At 35.1% G+C, this 15,880-nt stretch overlaps 1 protein-coding gene across 11 annotated transcripts in view; it reads left to right on the top strand.

Annotated features, from left to right (window-relative positions):
• ARID1B (AT-rich interaction domain 1B) overlaps positions 1–15,880 on the top strand; it is a 269,374-nt gene that overhangs the window by 68,301 nt on the left and 185,193 nt on the right. For 9 of the 11 annotated variants that reach the window (XM_072409384.1, XM_072409390.1, XM_072409387.1 and 6 more), the window contains exon 3: positions 3,213–3,347. The exons of the other annotated variants lie outside the window; for them this stretch is intronic. In XM_072409384.1, coding sequence (XP_072265485.1) covers positions 3,213–3,347 — 135 coding nt within the window. The remainder of the gene's footprint in view (positions 1–3,212; positions 3,348–15,880) is intronic. 11 annotated transcript variants of the gene reach the window in all.

Here is a 15,880-nt window from a genome sequence, read left to right as displayed (position 1 = left end):
GATATATAGCTGTTCCCATGACTGAATATATCAACAAATCTTAATATTCCTTTAATAATTATAGGGCTATAGGTTCCCTTTAGAAGCCAGAAAGTGTTTAAATTGGACCTTTACATGTCTGACATAAAAAAAACTTTTAGCGGGTATAAAAGATAATAGACTTTTCTTTCCCCTGACTTCCACCTTGATGCCAAGGTGACTCTTGCCAGATCTGGGAAATATAGAGTGCTTAAGTGGTGTTGGTAAGACTCCATAGCACTTTGCTGCAAGATGTCCTCTCAAGATTTGGAATCCTCCCAATTTTCTTGGATCTTGTTGGTCACCTTCTGCACCACAGAAACCAAATGAAAGAACAAGACAAGTATAACATCTTTATTCTTTACCAGTGGGTTCTTATTTTCAATTTGCTACCTTTTATCAAGTGATGTGGGGGCATAAAAAGCAGTTTTTGTTCTTTTTATTGTCTGATTTCACCTTTCTCCTATTGATAAATATAGTTTCTCCTATTGATAAATATAGTTTTTCTCTCCTGAGGAGGTAAAAAAAATCTTGAAAAACAACTTCTTCAGGCATTAAAGAAAATATGTTTAATGTTCTGTCAAAGTATTACAGTCTATTTAACACTGGTTTAAGTGTTATCCTAACTGCCTAAAATAATACCGCAAAGTTGCTACTGAAATATGATATATCAAAACCAAACATATGGACATTAGGCAGTGAATAGTGAGTTTCTCAAGCATATGGGTGTTCTTGCATAAATAAAATGTATGTGGCTTTAATGGCAACAGACATTCATTAAAACCTAATAATCTATGGGAAAACACACACATACTGAAGTTTCTGCATAAATATGAAAGTTATTAGAAATTCATAAATGTCTGAATGTTGAAATGTTTACTCAGGACTTAACCTCAGAAACAAGATTCTGTGGGTAGATAACCATGCTCTTTTTAAAATGTGTATGTTACTGGCTGTAGCGAAAAGGGCTCAGCAGGTCTAAAATACACATTTAACTGCTGCAAAGGTTAAGATTTGTTGCCAAGCAGCAACTAGAAACTACGTTTATTTTCTTACAATATTATTAAAATTGTGAAAATGTTTAATTTATAATGAAATTAACATTTCTAACAATAGGATTCCACTAATAAAGTGTAACTGGCAATTTAGGTAAGCTTGCTTTGTGGTATCACACCAAACCTTTCACAGAATATACAGTATAATGCTTACAGAACATAGGATTTTGTTTTCCCTTTTTTGTACAATGCAGTGCTCAGTGCCTAAGCAGCCAATTGTTAGTCCCCAGCACTGTAATTAGGGAGCAAAAGTAGAGTGCATTGTGTATGTCCCTTCAGCAATAACTATTCTTACCTGCCTGAACCCTGCCCAGCTGTCAAATTGCCTTGAGGTGCACATGCGCAGCTCAGTGTTCGTTGCCAGAAATACCCAGCAATTCTGGCTTCCTTTGCGAGTGCCCTTATGTCACCCTGGCTCAGGCAATCAAGATGGACAAAGATTGGAATGAAGAGATGAAGGAAGAAGATGATGGCAACCACAACAGAATGTGGACAGGTGAGTATTGACTGGATTTAGTTCCGCTTAATTTTGCAAAACTGTAAAATGAAAATCTTGGAATCTGGTAAAAGACTAGCCAGATGGAACAGCAAAGCAAAGATGACTAGTTAGACACAGAGGCTGTAACTCACCAACAGGAACAGAGACCACAATGAAAAAAAATCACCGCTGTCGCAGGAATTAAGGTGCTGGCTGCAATGGAACATGCTTTGGCTCCAAAACATGCAATAAGAAGAGAAATATTGTTTTGGTCAGCAATTAAAACAACTTGTTGTCCCATAGTTAATGCGTTCACTTTTAATGCACACTGCAATAAATTAAATGACTGTGTGGTATATGTAATCACTGATATCACCAGAGTTTGAAAATTTGTCTCCTTTTAAAACAGTAGGAATTTGACTTAAGGTCTGTATCTATCCCACTATGGAACTACAAAGAAAGTTTTGACTTGATTTCCTGCTTAAATATTTGATTGTGTAAATGGAATTAGCTAGATTTGGGAATCAGTACAAGAAAGAAAAAAAAGACTCCTCTGTGTATTGTTTATTACACTTGAAACAAGGTAATCCATAGCGTTAACTATACCTCAGTGACATATTACATTGAAGTACAATGGGCAGAAAATAATCCTTATGATTGTATATAAATATAGCAGTCAGCTGCTATTCATCTTGTTTAATTTGTTTTCCTATTATTTTTACTTTAATTTTTTACTCACACTAGTCTTTCATAGTTTGCATGACTGCATAGAAACATGTTGTGTTAATTAAATTTTAGTGCTTTATGACTCTGGGCTGTCCCATGTGATATTGAGAGCACAGCTATTCATCCGAGGCTATATCCAAGAGAGAATATATGCTTTCTTGCTTCACAAGCAGTGTTACATATTTATGGAGTATCTTGCATTACAAAGAATATTTTTGGGACATAACTTTTTAACATTCCACTTCTGTTCAACGATTCCTTTGAGGAAATTTTTCTTTGTACTAATTGGTTAAAAGCTTGAATACAACATGACTTTAGTGTTCACATTCAGTGCTTGTCAATCTGCTGTGAATTTGTTTGCCTACATGACATCAACCCAATTATATATGCTTTTTATGAAACCTCAAAAATACAGACAGTATATAAAAACGCAGCCTTTGTTTATAAAAATATATTTATTTTATCAATGGTATCATCAAAAAAGGTTTGGCACAGAGGATGTACAGGCTCTCTATGGGTGCTGTCAGTCGAGAGGTTTTTCAGGTATTGTTAGTTTATTGATAAAAAGATCATGGAGGTGAACAGTTGTCATGGTGTGAAGTTGTTTGTGCGGGTTTTAACATGTGATTTCAGTCCACAGGGATATTGCATCAGTCCAGAAGGAATGGAGCCTGAACTATATAACTCTGTTACCCACTAGACTTTCAGGACTGTACAAAGCCCCTTTTCCAGGCTGAACTAATGCAACATCAGCTGCATACACAAAGAGTTGGGAAAGCAGTCAGACACTCACAACACCAGGCAAAAATAAACTCCAATGTGGCTAATATCTGTATAAACCTAGTTTACATATTGCCGTTAAAAACATCTTCAAGACATCATGGATTCAGCCAATCCCACTGACTCCTCTATACTTTGCTTGTCTCTTCCTACAGATGCCACCTCAGTATGGTCAGCAAGGCTACTGCCAACAAGGCCAACAGCCATATTACAGCCAACAGTCGCAGCCTCCCTATTCGCAGCCACAGAGTCAGTACCTGTCACAAGCTCAGCGGTATCAAGCCCAGCAGGTAAGCCCATTTAGCCACAGCTTGGACTTCAACGTTTTCTAAAGACAAGAAAACAGAACATTAACCTAAGTGTATTTCTTGGGTTTGTGTTTAGGCATGTTACATGGATACAAGGCTGGCATTAAATCCTAAAGATTTAACATAACAAGATACAGAATCAGATAGACATTGCATTAACAACTTCCATTATATTGTCTTATTTTCATTTTACTCTTAAAGCAAGGTGTCTTAATATGACTGTACAGTCACCAATGTAAGACACAGTGCTTTGAATAATCAAATTGGGGGTGTCCACAGTTCAAGTTTGCGTTAATACATTACTGATGAGGGGGAGTGAATGTTATTCAGCTATCCCAGCACAGAATACTGGACAAAAGAGCAGGAAGCCATTGTTTTACGCGGGGGTAAATTAATAATAAACCCCTTCCAAGCAAGGAACAGTCTACAGGTCGTCTGAAGTGGCGTATACAAGATTTTAAAGATGTAAAATTTTAATTTGCGTTTTGGTTTTAAAGCTCCCTGCCCAAAGTCTTAACATAGTGCCCACCTCTACACTATAAAGTGGTAGGCATACCATATAAATCACACAAGCCCTTGAAGGTTATCAAAGGGACATTCTAGACCATAACTAATCTGTGCACACACCAGAGTAACCTTGCAGTTTACAAATGCTAGGTGAAGGGCAGAAAAACTAAAAGGTTATAAATCTAGGATTCCTTGCTAAGAAACCTACTATGAAATAAAAGTTAAGTACCTTTTGTCATAACACACTATGTTGGACTGTTTCAGGGGATACAAACCTGAAGACTCCTAGTTCCCATAATTCAAACTGATTTAAGAAGTATTTAACTTTAAGAGTGGGGAAATTTATACCTAGGTATCTTCAGAATCAGACAGTGAAAGTTTGTTTAAAAGTATATATGCATCCATGTTTAATAAATCTTTTTGTACAAAAACACACCAAATAGCAGCATTTTGGCCAGGGGTAATTGAAGCTTTATTTGAAATCTTTTCTTTATAAAGACTTAGTTTAACAGGTTTCATATGTGTAAATTCACTTTCCTAATACATTTTGGTTTTGTTAAAAACAAATAAAGCTCTTAATTAGGACACTCGTTTGTGTAATAGCCAAAAGTATATTTTATTGGTTTTCCAGTTTCGGTATTTTACAAACAATTCAAATTTATACTTAAATCTGTGTAAACCTCATATAATTACCTAAATTGACCATTTTGGTGATCACATGATCACAAATGGATGCTCCTTAGATTAAAGTTGTTTCAGCAAAGGGTGCAACTTATGAGAACGATCATCTATAAGGTGAAGTTGGGAAGGAGTTGGATAACAAAGTCAAAATTCCGGTGTAGTGGAGGAGCAGACAGTCATTTTTCAACAGCATGTCGCATTAGCAAAAGCCAGATTTGCGTGAATAGTAGAATATATATGAAACCACTATGTACAAATCAAGAAAATAAACTTAAAAGTGTGCCCACAACAACCTTTAGCTTTAATGCTTCATTGTGGAAAATAACCCAGGAATCCAGCTTCTGTAAGCAACTGTTCTTCTTTTTTCCAGGTTTTCATGATTCAGTTTTTTTTACACCATCTTGATTGGGAGTACAGTAGCCTGATATTTTCCTTTCTTTTATAACTGTTATTCTGTTTTGTGATATGTCATATAAAACACAGTTTCTTTATTGGTTTCTCATGTATTTGAACATCCCATCGTGTATGCTATGTTTATTTTCATGCATCCAGAACAAGAGTGGGAATAATTTCTCACTTATTTCAGTTTTTTTATTAATGTATGTTTTAAATATAGCTCTGTACCATTTATTCTGTTAGCCAGGCATTTCTTTTATTTCCTGCTTTCATTTTTTCTTCATTAATAAATCCTTATGTAAATGAGAGACTGAAGTAATGCATACAGCACCTGCATTTACTATAGAGATTATGCTGACCACATGTAATTTTGGATATTTTTGCCAAGTTCAAACTGGCATAGGCGAGAAAGCCAGAAGCTAGACTTTTGTTTTGGTTTTAAGACACTGGATTGTTTACTTATGTTTATTTAAAGCCTTTTTTGTTAGAGGGGTAGGGGGTGCCAAAACGTTAACCTCCAGTTTCGAATAAACCTCCACCTTAAAGTGGAATTAAAGTTCAGATTTAAAAATATGGGCATCAGGCAGGGCATTATTGAAAAAAAGTACAAGCAACGTCCCTATACATCCCTTTTCTTACCTGCCTGATTATCGTCTCATTTGTTGAATACAACTTGACACATCCTGGCATCTGCAGCTCAATGTTGCTTGCCAGGATACCTGGCACATACTCTGACTTTTCCTGTGAGTGATGGGACTGAATGAACTACTTCTTTCCCGTGTGGGAGTTTCAATCCCATCCAGCCAATCAAGGTGGCCAAAGATCAGAATTGAGAAGAGAAGAAGGAAGAAGATTGTAGATCCTGTGACAAACAGGGACAGGTCAGTATCCACTGGGTTGTAATTCTACTTTAAACACAGACATTTGCAACCATCGATTTTAGTTCATTTTAAACACAAGAATCTGCTACCATTACTTTTAGTTATTACCCACATTTAGGTGACTCATTGAAAAAACCCTTTACCTGTCATTTCAGTCATTTAACAGAAGAATCTTTCCTATAAGTACTGTATAATGAACAAATCAAAGGTTTTTAAAGATTTAAATAGATGTAAGCCATAAGGATTACAATAGTCCTTGAAATGCTTATAAGGTCCAAACAGTTTTTGCAGGTGATTTTCACATCGTGTTTTGCCACATTGTTATGATGTGGAAATGTTTTTACCTAAAAATGTTTTTATACTGTGTGTGTGTATACACATATGTTTGTATATAAATGTGTATATATGTATATATGACCCATTTATTGATAGCTCAATGGGGACTTCCTAAAGTGTATGTTCTCCATAAATGGGTCATAAATTATATAAAGTAAGCAGGTTTTTGTTTTATCTAAACAAAGGACTGCCAATTTCTCTTTGACAATATCTACAATATACTCTATTCTAGTAACAATAGTGAGGGGATTATAAAAAAACAGACCTCCATAACAAATGTAAATAAATCTGGTACCTTACTCCAATGCTATGTATAGGATATTTGAGGTTTCAAAATAATTACACCTTTGAAGACTTCAAAGCTAGTGGTCCCTGTGCTCTGACTTATTTCCTAACAGGTTGCTCCTGAAATATGCTCCATGTCAAGATAGTAAAGTGATCAATAATCACCAAATATTATTCCCTGGTTGAATTGGGTATGCTTCGCATTGGGCTGATGTCTCTGGCATTGGTGAACCTTAATGATGATAATCTTCATCCTGTAATCTAGTCTGTAAATGGAAAAACTTTTTAGTGTGAAATGGTGAAAACAATTCCAGCTGATTTGAACAAAGTGCCCTTCAAGGTCTCTGTGGCATGATTAGCAACTAGAAGCTTTGGAACCTTTCATATACAAAATTACCACTACAGAATTTTCTGTATATTTTCTAGATAGTTGTTGGTCATCATTAAGATTGGTTTTATACCGAATACATATTCACAAGTATGTTTTTTTGGAATTATGCATAATTGACCTGATTTAATAATGTTCTCAGAGACTGGAAAGAATAGACTATCATAGGAGAACCTGGGTGATCCAGCATACCTGTAATGGAATTCTTAAAAATAATTTGCTAATGGTTGGCAAATGTTTCAGTCTTGGACCAGATCCATTTCAGGTTTGCTGGATCACCCATGTTCTCCCATGATAGTCTATCTTCTGCAGTCTTGGACAGGTTTTAAAGATCAGAACCATTATGTGTTGATAGATATGCTCTTAGGGCCCTATCAGTTGTTATGGTAAACAAAGGATTTATGCAACCCATATCAAAGTAATTAGTAATTTAGAGTTAAAATGCTTTGTGTAATGATGTTTGCGCTGTTAGTGAGAACATGAAGTAGCATCATTCATTTCTTGTAAATTTCAGTTCTTGTCCATTTTATGTGGAAAATCCAATCAGTTTAAGCTAGACCTTCATCTTTCCTTGGCATTGCATGAAATATATCAATTGATTAGCTAGTATGGACTTGCAATTAGGTAATTGGATTGTGAGCCTTCAGAATGATGACCTGTGCATTCCAGCACCAGTTTGTTCAGTGTCGAAGGTTCAGCTCTCACTCATTTTCTTCATAATGTGCTTCTATTTTTAGTCACTGTATTTTAAATAAGCTGAGTACCTGAGGGCAAGGAAGCTGTTGATTGATGGGACAGGTAACGGTTTGATTTTCAGGTATGTAATGTAACTGCCGAGACAACACAGGAAAATCAGCTATTTTGTAAGTGATTTTTTATATAACTTTGTGCCTATTTCACATAGTCCACAAATTCTGAAAGTATGAGCGGATAAAGTATGAAGGATAAACACCACCCAGCATGCTATGTTCATCACATACAGTTGTGAATGTGTGAACAGTGTCCAACATTTTATGTTCATCAAATACAAGTTCTAGAAATTTGAGTAGTGCCATATGTACTATAATAATCACATACAAGTTCTGAAAGCATAAATGATGCACAAACTTTTATCACATCCAAGTTCTGGAAGTACAGCCTGTTTTATCATTTCTAATTCATCGCTATTCTAATCCCAGAAGCGTGCAACTTAATTCTTAAACTGCTCTGTTATCTGCTTTCCTTAATGAACACTTCACTGAAACCCAGTAAATGCTAGTCTGAAGTAAGTAATATTTCAAAGTATCACACCAAACAAGCAGCAAATGCAATCTATTAAAAAGCGCTAAACTGACCCAATCAATGCAGTAACGATCCTAATAGATTGAAAAATCAATTTCTGATCATTAAATAAAAGCAAATATTGTAGTAATGAAATTACTCAACCTATTATGCTTTTGGGAATTGTGATGACTGGAAATGGATGTTTCCATTATCATCAATTATCTAACCAGTTTTAAAAGAATGTATCTTTCATGTACTTGTTGCTATCTCTAACTTTTTGTTCTTTCAACATTTTCTGTTATTGGAAGAAAATGGGTCACAAGACATTTTAACAAAGTTGTCGCTCTTACAGATTGTTAGTTAATTGATTACCTGAAATCAAATACAGTATGTTAATGAATACTCCTATAACAAAAAATGTCCAAGGATCTGGCATTACAGCCAGGTAGCCGTGGACATGCAAAGATGACCACTGTTTTGTAACTAGCAGTAGATGTGAGGGCTGATCACCAGTTGTTCCAACTTCAATAAAACCCTAACAACATAAACAATGTTTGATAAAGACACTTCCCGTGGACCTCCTTTGACGTATGTACAATGTGTGTTTGTGTATGTATGTATGTGTGTGTGAACAGAAACTACCACCTCTAAAAGAAGAAAAACCTTCTGGGTAATAAAGTAGTTTCTGGGGGAGGACATTAAATTGATACAGTTCACGCTACATGTTTGAGAATCAAAATGCCTTTGTTTGCCAGTTATTAGCTCATCATGTAGTAAAAAAAAAAGGAAAAACAAAAAGGACAAAAAAAAAAAAAAGACTGCTCTGGAACTTGCACCTCCAAAAACCGTTCAACAATGGCAAGTTGTGGTTTAGTGTCTCCTTTGGGAGTGAATTAATTTTGGCAATTTCATTCAGCCAGTTCACCTATACCTAGCAATTCTTTAGAAACTGTCTTTCGAGAAACTAGTAGGTAGTTGTGTGAATATTGGTTCTAATGGTTTCTACTTATGTATTTGTAGATGTATTTATTCATATCTATCTATAGATGCTATTCTGTGTCAAGAGCATTTTACAGTTGAACCCTGGACAGATATCTACAGGGGGTGTGTACAGCAGGAGTGGACTTGGTCTTTATAATTTGAAACTTCAGCACAAAGTTTCATTTTGGATTGCTGTACAGGAATTAAATTATAGCACACATATATTCACATAAGAATTCAAATGCCTCTTGAATCTAGACAAAATTTGTTATCTAGGAACTCATCTTTAAAATGATTGACCAAAAACTAGGCAAATTTTTACTGCCTAGTTATTCATTCATTCATACATACAGACGATATGCCAACTGTAGGTCTGATCAAGTAATAGTATTATAATCTATTTTAGTTGCGTTTGGTTTAATTTGAAATTATTTGCTAAGATTGTGAAAACTTTGTTTCGAAAAGAGAGATTTCTGAATTAGACTGTTTTAACTTACTTTAATTCCACCACAGCTTGGCTTCCATATTTTTATTATCACCGATTTTCTTTTAATATAACCTAATCTGAGCAAAATAATTTTTTATATATTAAATAGTGATATAAAATAACATAAAGCACAGGTAACTGAAAGACTTATTTTGCCAGGACCAGCTAGTCTGTGCTGTTGGCCTCACTGGGTCATTGAGAGCCATATCCCTGCCTTCCTTTTTTTCTCTGCAGGTGTTCTGCTCTGAATTGTTAACAACACCTGCAAAGGGACGACATTGCAATGTAGCACATATTGCTAGAACCGCTCATTTTCTAAACTGGTGATATTTACGTGTTCCACAGAGCGACTTCCAAGTAAATTCCAAGTAAATGGACTTGTTTGCAAAAAAAAAATCTTTGAATTAGAAACATTAACATGTTTATATTAGGATATATTATTGTTTTTTGTATTCATATTACTGTAAAATATCTTCATGCTTGGACTTATTTCCTTAAGCATAGTAGGCCAGTCCCCATCGTGCGTTGAGTAGATGCTCCTGGTCTCCCTTCTGTGCTACTCTGCTGACTCAAGCACTTTTGCCTGGCAGGCATGTAGCATTTCACAAAGGTGATTTAAAAAATTATTCATTATATGCCTATATATGGCATTTTAGTTCATTACATCCATCCTAATGTTATGCTCCTTACTATAAGTCTAACATGCACCTACAGTAGCTTCTTATTCAGCTGACCCTTATACCAGTTAGAACCCTAAGAGTCTATTTAGTCTGCTGATAGATTCAGTAAGTTGCAGATCGTACAACCCCTCACAGAGTCCTATTTTGTTGAGAAACCACAGATATGACAAAAAACTATTTTATTTAACAGCTAAACATTCTGGCATTGTAAAAAAAAAAACATACCTGCAAATATTTAAATGACATTGTTGTAACTGATAGCACATTTTATTCAGCCCAAATAGGTAAAAAAAAGTATAGAATCACTTAACAATAAGGAAAAGGAAAATGTACAGGTAGACCAAAAACTTTGATATATAGTTACTATATGGTAGTGGTTATGTGGTATTGGTAACTATACACCAAAGTTAAATTTGCCTAAAGCTTCAATTTAAATGTGGATATTTACACACATGTTTACAATGACAGAAAACTAGCATTGCTCTTTCATATATGTCTTTATTTGCTTATGAGCAATAGAGATCAGTGATTTTATTATGATTATTAATATATGATTATATGTGTTATTATAAACTAGGTAATATGTGAAGTTGCAGGTGCCAGAGTTCCTGTGCTTGAAGATTCCTGAGCTGTAAATCTGTCGATAGATAGCACACAGATTTAAACTGAGTATATGTGCACCAATCACACAGTTCAAGTCTGTAAACAATCTGTTTAGACAGAAAGCAGGAAAGAATGAATCCCTAACCTGAGAAATGCACCACACAAAATAGATATTGCTGTGCACATTGGAGGGAAACAAAAATGCTACAACCAGTATTTAGGGTGAACTCTAGATTGATGTGTTGGAAATATTTTAAAATGTCCTCTAATAATAGTTTTGGTTTATTATACTTTGTTGCTACCTAGACACATATAATGTAGGTTTTGACATATTTGGTATATCTATTTACTTTACGCAAACATATCTTTTTTATATTTTACAGAAATTTTAATTTGCAGGAAAATGGTTATTTCCTATAAGTATTTTACACATCATAATTTAATATTACATGACACAAGTATCTTTTCCTGCTTTCCTCTGAAGACACCCCTTGAATTTACACTTATTGCTAGCTTGAAGTTTAAAAAACCTGCAAGGTCTGTGTGAAATTATTTTTGCTTTAGGTTTAGAGTTTATTACATATCTGCAAAATACTATATATATTGCAAAAGTGGGTATACTAAGAGGGGTACAGTGAAATAACATACCATTTTTTGAATTAGATGGAGGAATATTTGTCAGCACCACTTTGTTACATACACATGTATTGGTATCTGCGTACGAGTTAGTATCTATCTGAGTTAAATCAGCCTTTATATAGAAAACATTATATTATTAAACCTATAATATAAAATTTAACAATTACCCAATATGTAAACACACAGGTCTTTTAAATTAATGGGTCAAAATGAAATTTGCAGCTATACAAACACTTGAGTCTCTGTCCCTATCCTAATTTTTTTTTCTTTTTAGGTTTTTTCAGCTCTGTTTCTTACTATTTAAATCACAGAAGGTTAATTAAAACAGTGCCACACTCTGCATTTACTGGGGAATATTAACCTCGCCAGGCTCGTGTTAAATCACTGAAGTGATAGAATTGCATTTGCTTGATAAGGTTTTGCTGTGAGAGCAAAGGCAGGGCCATTTATAGTTCAGTGCCATTAATTGCTTAGCATTTAGATATTAGCACAGGAGTCTATTAATTAACTTGATAATAAAACTATTGGAATGTAGGCCGGTGAAATGATTTGGTTTTAGTGGACCCATGGAGCTTACCAGTGAGAGAGAAATGGATTCTTCTTTTCCCTCTTGATCGTAAACTCCTAGAACACATATTTCTTGTAACAAGTGCTGATGGGAAGATTGTATTGGACCCATCTGACATTAGCAATACACTGCTTTTTTTTTCTTTTTTTTACCAATTTTTAATTGTATATGAAAAGATCCTGTTGGACTTCAGATAATGATTTGATACATTTTTACAAGGAACATAGTTTGAGGCTCTTATGCAAGGTCCCAGGGGAATTTCAGCAAATGTTGTGTTGCAGCAATGGGTATTGGTGAACTTATTATTATGATTATTAAATTAGTGCTGTCACCTTTGTTTGGTGTGTTAGGCTTCCCATTCAAAAAAATGTGTTCCTTAATGCAACACATAGTAACATGCAACATAAAGCGAGTTAATGTGAATGCCACACGTATTAAAAAGCCCTAAGTAGTGATCCATGGCTAATCTTGAGTTCTGACTGATAAAGCACCTGAGTTTGTGGTGTTACAGTTCTCTCAGCATGAGATGAGATGAGTGTATTCCAGCTACAATGTTTCTAATTAATGATGGCCTTGGTATTTTCTACAGAAGGGCAGAACCCAACATGAAGGAGCACCAACATGTTCCCCTTTGCTAGCCATACAGTGGGAAAATATTCCAGTTTTTTTAACCAACATTTTTTATGATTCAATCCTTAGGCTACGTACACACGCTAAATTTCTGTCATTGGAAAGGGATCTTTCACAATCCTTTCCAATGACAAAAGATTGAAATGCTAGCTCTGAAGCAATAATCGGAGGAAAATTATCTGACCTGTGTATGTAGTCTTAAACTTCATACAGAACTGCGTTGTTTATTCTTTCCATTTAGTTAATATTCTGACTCCGTATCAGAAAGCACTTACAAAGCACTTATAACTTACAATATACAGTGTTATCCTATGTATGTATGTCCCACCTTAATAACCTGTCATGGGGAGAGAAAGTAAAAGAGATCTCCTTCATAGATCGCAAATAGCAATAGGAATATGATGGAAATTTTATCCTTCCTCCTTTCCACTCTATACATCCAGCTCAAAATGTCCATCAAATCACATTCATGTAAACCCCTGTGCTTTAAATTTTATGGTCAAATGTATCTACCATAGATACACACATTAAGCACTCATGCAAACACAGCAAAATCACACAGACTCCAAAACTTCCAATATTTACTATCTAATACTGATTACACTTTTGAAGGTTTCATTGTCTGAAAGGTCCACATGATCTTTACATGAATGAAATTGTTTAACCACTTCAGTGTTAGGATTAGTTTACCTCCCATGGAGTATTTCTACTTTTACGCAGGGGTGTAGGGGGGCGGGCACGGGTAGGAATAGGCACGTGTGCCCACTCCTATTTTGAATTTTTGGTGGTCTTCAGCTCTGGCCGATTCGGCCCCCTGCTGGGGGGGAGCACCAGCCAGAGCCGCGGACCACATCTTTTGTAATCGCAGGCTCAGGGAGGTGGGCGGGTTGTGTCCCTGAAAACAACCCGCCTTCTCAGACCTGCGATGGAAGAATGGGCGGGTTCTGGCATTAAGACGTCACTCTAGGGGAAGTTTCTTCCCTTTTGAGTGACACATAGGCAGGAGTGTAGTGGGGCGGTCACGTTTTCTGTGTGCCCTCTTCTTTTTTTTACGACTGCACCCCTGCTTTTACAAATGTTCAATGCGGCAGGTCACTATTGCAACATGCTCAGTGCCAGCTTTGATTGATTTGATCCGTGCTTCCCTTGTGTGTGCAAGAGTGAATATACTCCTGTGTTGGTACGGGAGTTACATCATCTTGGCTCGGCTTATCAAGAGGGTTTAAGATTGTTGTCTTTTGGGGATGAAGAGGAAGAGAATGGCAGTACCCTGCGTTGGAATGTGAATAGTTGAGTTGCCCAGGTTTATTTCTGCTTTCAATGAATATCTTTAGTCAAGTATATACTGCAGAAGGTCAATTGTTATACCTTTGGTAATACTTTTTCTTAAAATTTTAAATTCTTCTTAAGATTGCTGCTAAAAGTAAATTTTACTAAAAGTGAAAGTGTTTACATGTTCTTTATTCTGTTGTATGTATTATCTTATAATATGTGTGTGTGTGTATATATATATATATATATATATATATATATATATATATATGTGTATATTAATATATTTTAAATTTGGGTTTTCAATTGTTAATTCAATATAAAAGTTCATGGGCACCAAAAATCTTGGCAACCCAAAGTTGCCTGTCTTGGACAAAGTAATATAAGCAATCATCTTTGGATTAGACCCTCAGTGTTTAAAACACCATTATTATTTAACACACATTTGCAAACATATTTATAAATTATGAGTTAAATTCTGAACTTCAGTGACAGCTTTACTCTACAATTTACTATATTTCAGCTGCCTTTTTCATTTCAGACTTTTTATATTTATATGTTGGAAATGCTTTGGGCTGTTTCTTCTCAAGAATTATTAAATGTTAATTTTGAATGCACATAGTTTTCTTTTGCCTCTGGTCACCCATTAAAGGAATTTTTCTCTTCAGAGCTTTAAGTCCAATGAAATTAACAGAATGCTGGCCAATACCAGACATGTGCTAATCCCATAGTATTTTGCTTCCTGAGATAATTTGAGATGATGAATGCTTGCTGAAGTGATTTCAACACATGAATTTGGCTTTTCAGAAAATAAAAAGCTGTAAGGGTTGTTAATGTGAGAAAATAGGAGCAAGAATTATACACATTTCCCCACTATCTTGTAAAATGACTACCCTTGTTCTGGTTTTGATGTGTTTAACCATCTCAGACATTTATCCTTATGTGAGTGCCATTAGATTTTACATCACTGTGGTTTTTGCTCTTCTTCCTTCTGTATAGATTTTTTATCTGTCTTCCTCTTGAAAGAATACGGAATGGCTGTCTAGTATGTTTCATGACCTACAATGTACTGTAAATCAGGAAAAACAATCAGAATTGATGTTATTAGGAAAAAAAAAAAAAAAAAAAACAATACAGTGCAAGGGCCATCTTGGACTTCGGCTCATTTATATTGGATATGGGTTGGGTGAGTATGGTTGCGCCCTCATTGTGGCACTCAGACATAATAAATACTTCTCATTTCCTTTAAGACCACTTGGTTTTGAAATAAAGGGGACGTTTACAAGATACAAGCTGAATAATGTGAAACATTCAAGTTTAGACTATTCTTTATTCATCTAGCTTTCTATCTCGGTAATTTATATTAATGCATTTGTACTTTGGAAGTCATTTTATTGATGGACCAAAAGGTATTTTTGAACATGGTTTATTGACTGTGAAATCTCAATAGATATTGATATTTTTTCAGGGACAACTATTTTCTACTTTTTGAATAGCAGCATTTTGTGTAGTATGTGTTTTCCTTCCCCTGACTATATGGATATATATGTAGTTGTTTTAAAGGTGAGCCACCTCTAGATAATATTTAATAAGTAAGTGGGTGGAGAAAAGAAAGAGGTTTGAGGCTCAGAGATTTTCATGCAAAGAGTGAAGTGTATTGATTTAATATTCCATACATAAACCATCTAATACACAAAACCAAATAAAGTTTTTTTTTCCTGTCCTGTGGACATTTCACAAGACAAAATATAGGTTCATACTATACATAGTAAATTACCGTATTTTTCGGCCTATAAGACGCTCCGGCCTATAAGACGCACCCAATTTTAAAGGAGAAAAACCTAGAAAAAAAAGATTCTGAACAAAATACTAAAAAATCACTCTGTGTCAATGTATCGCCTTCTAATCACTCTGTGTC

This window comes from Pyxicephalus adspersus, chromosome 4, assembly GCF_032062135.1.
Source record: "Pyxicephalus adspersus chromosome 4, UCB_Pads_2.0, whole genome shotgun sequence".
Lineage (NCBI taxonomy): Eukaryota > Metazoa > Chordata > Amphibia > Anura > Pyxicephalidae > Pyxicephalus > Pyxicephalus adspersus.
Note: the sequence above shows the minus strand (reverse complement) of the source record. Positions and strands in the feature narration are given on the sequence as shown.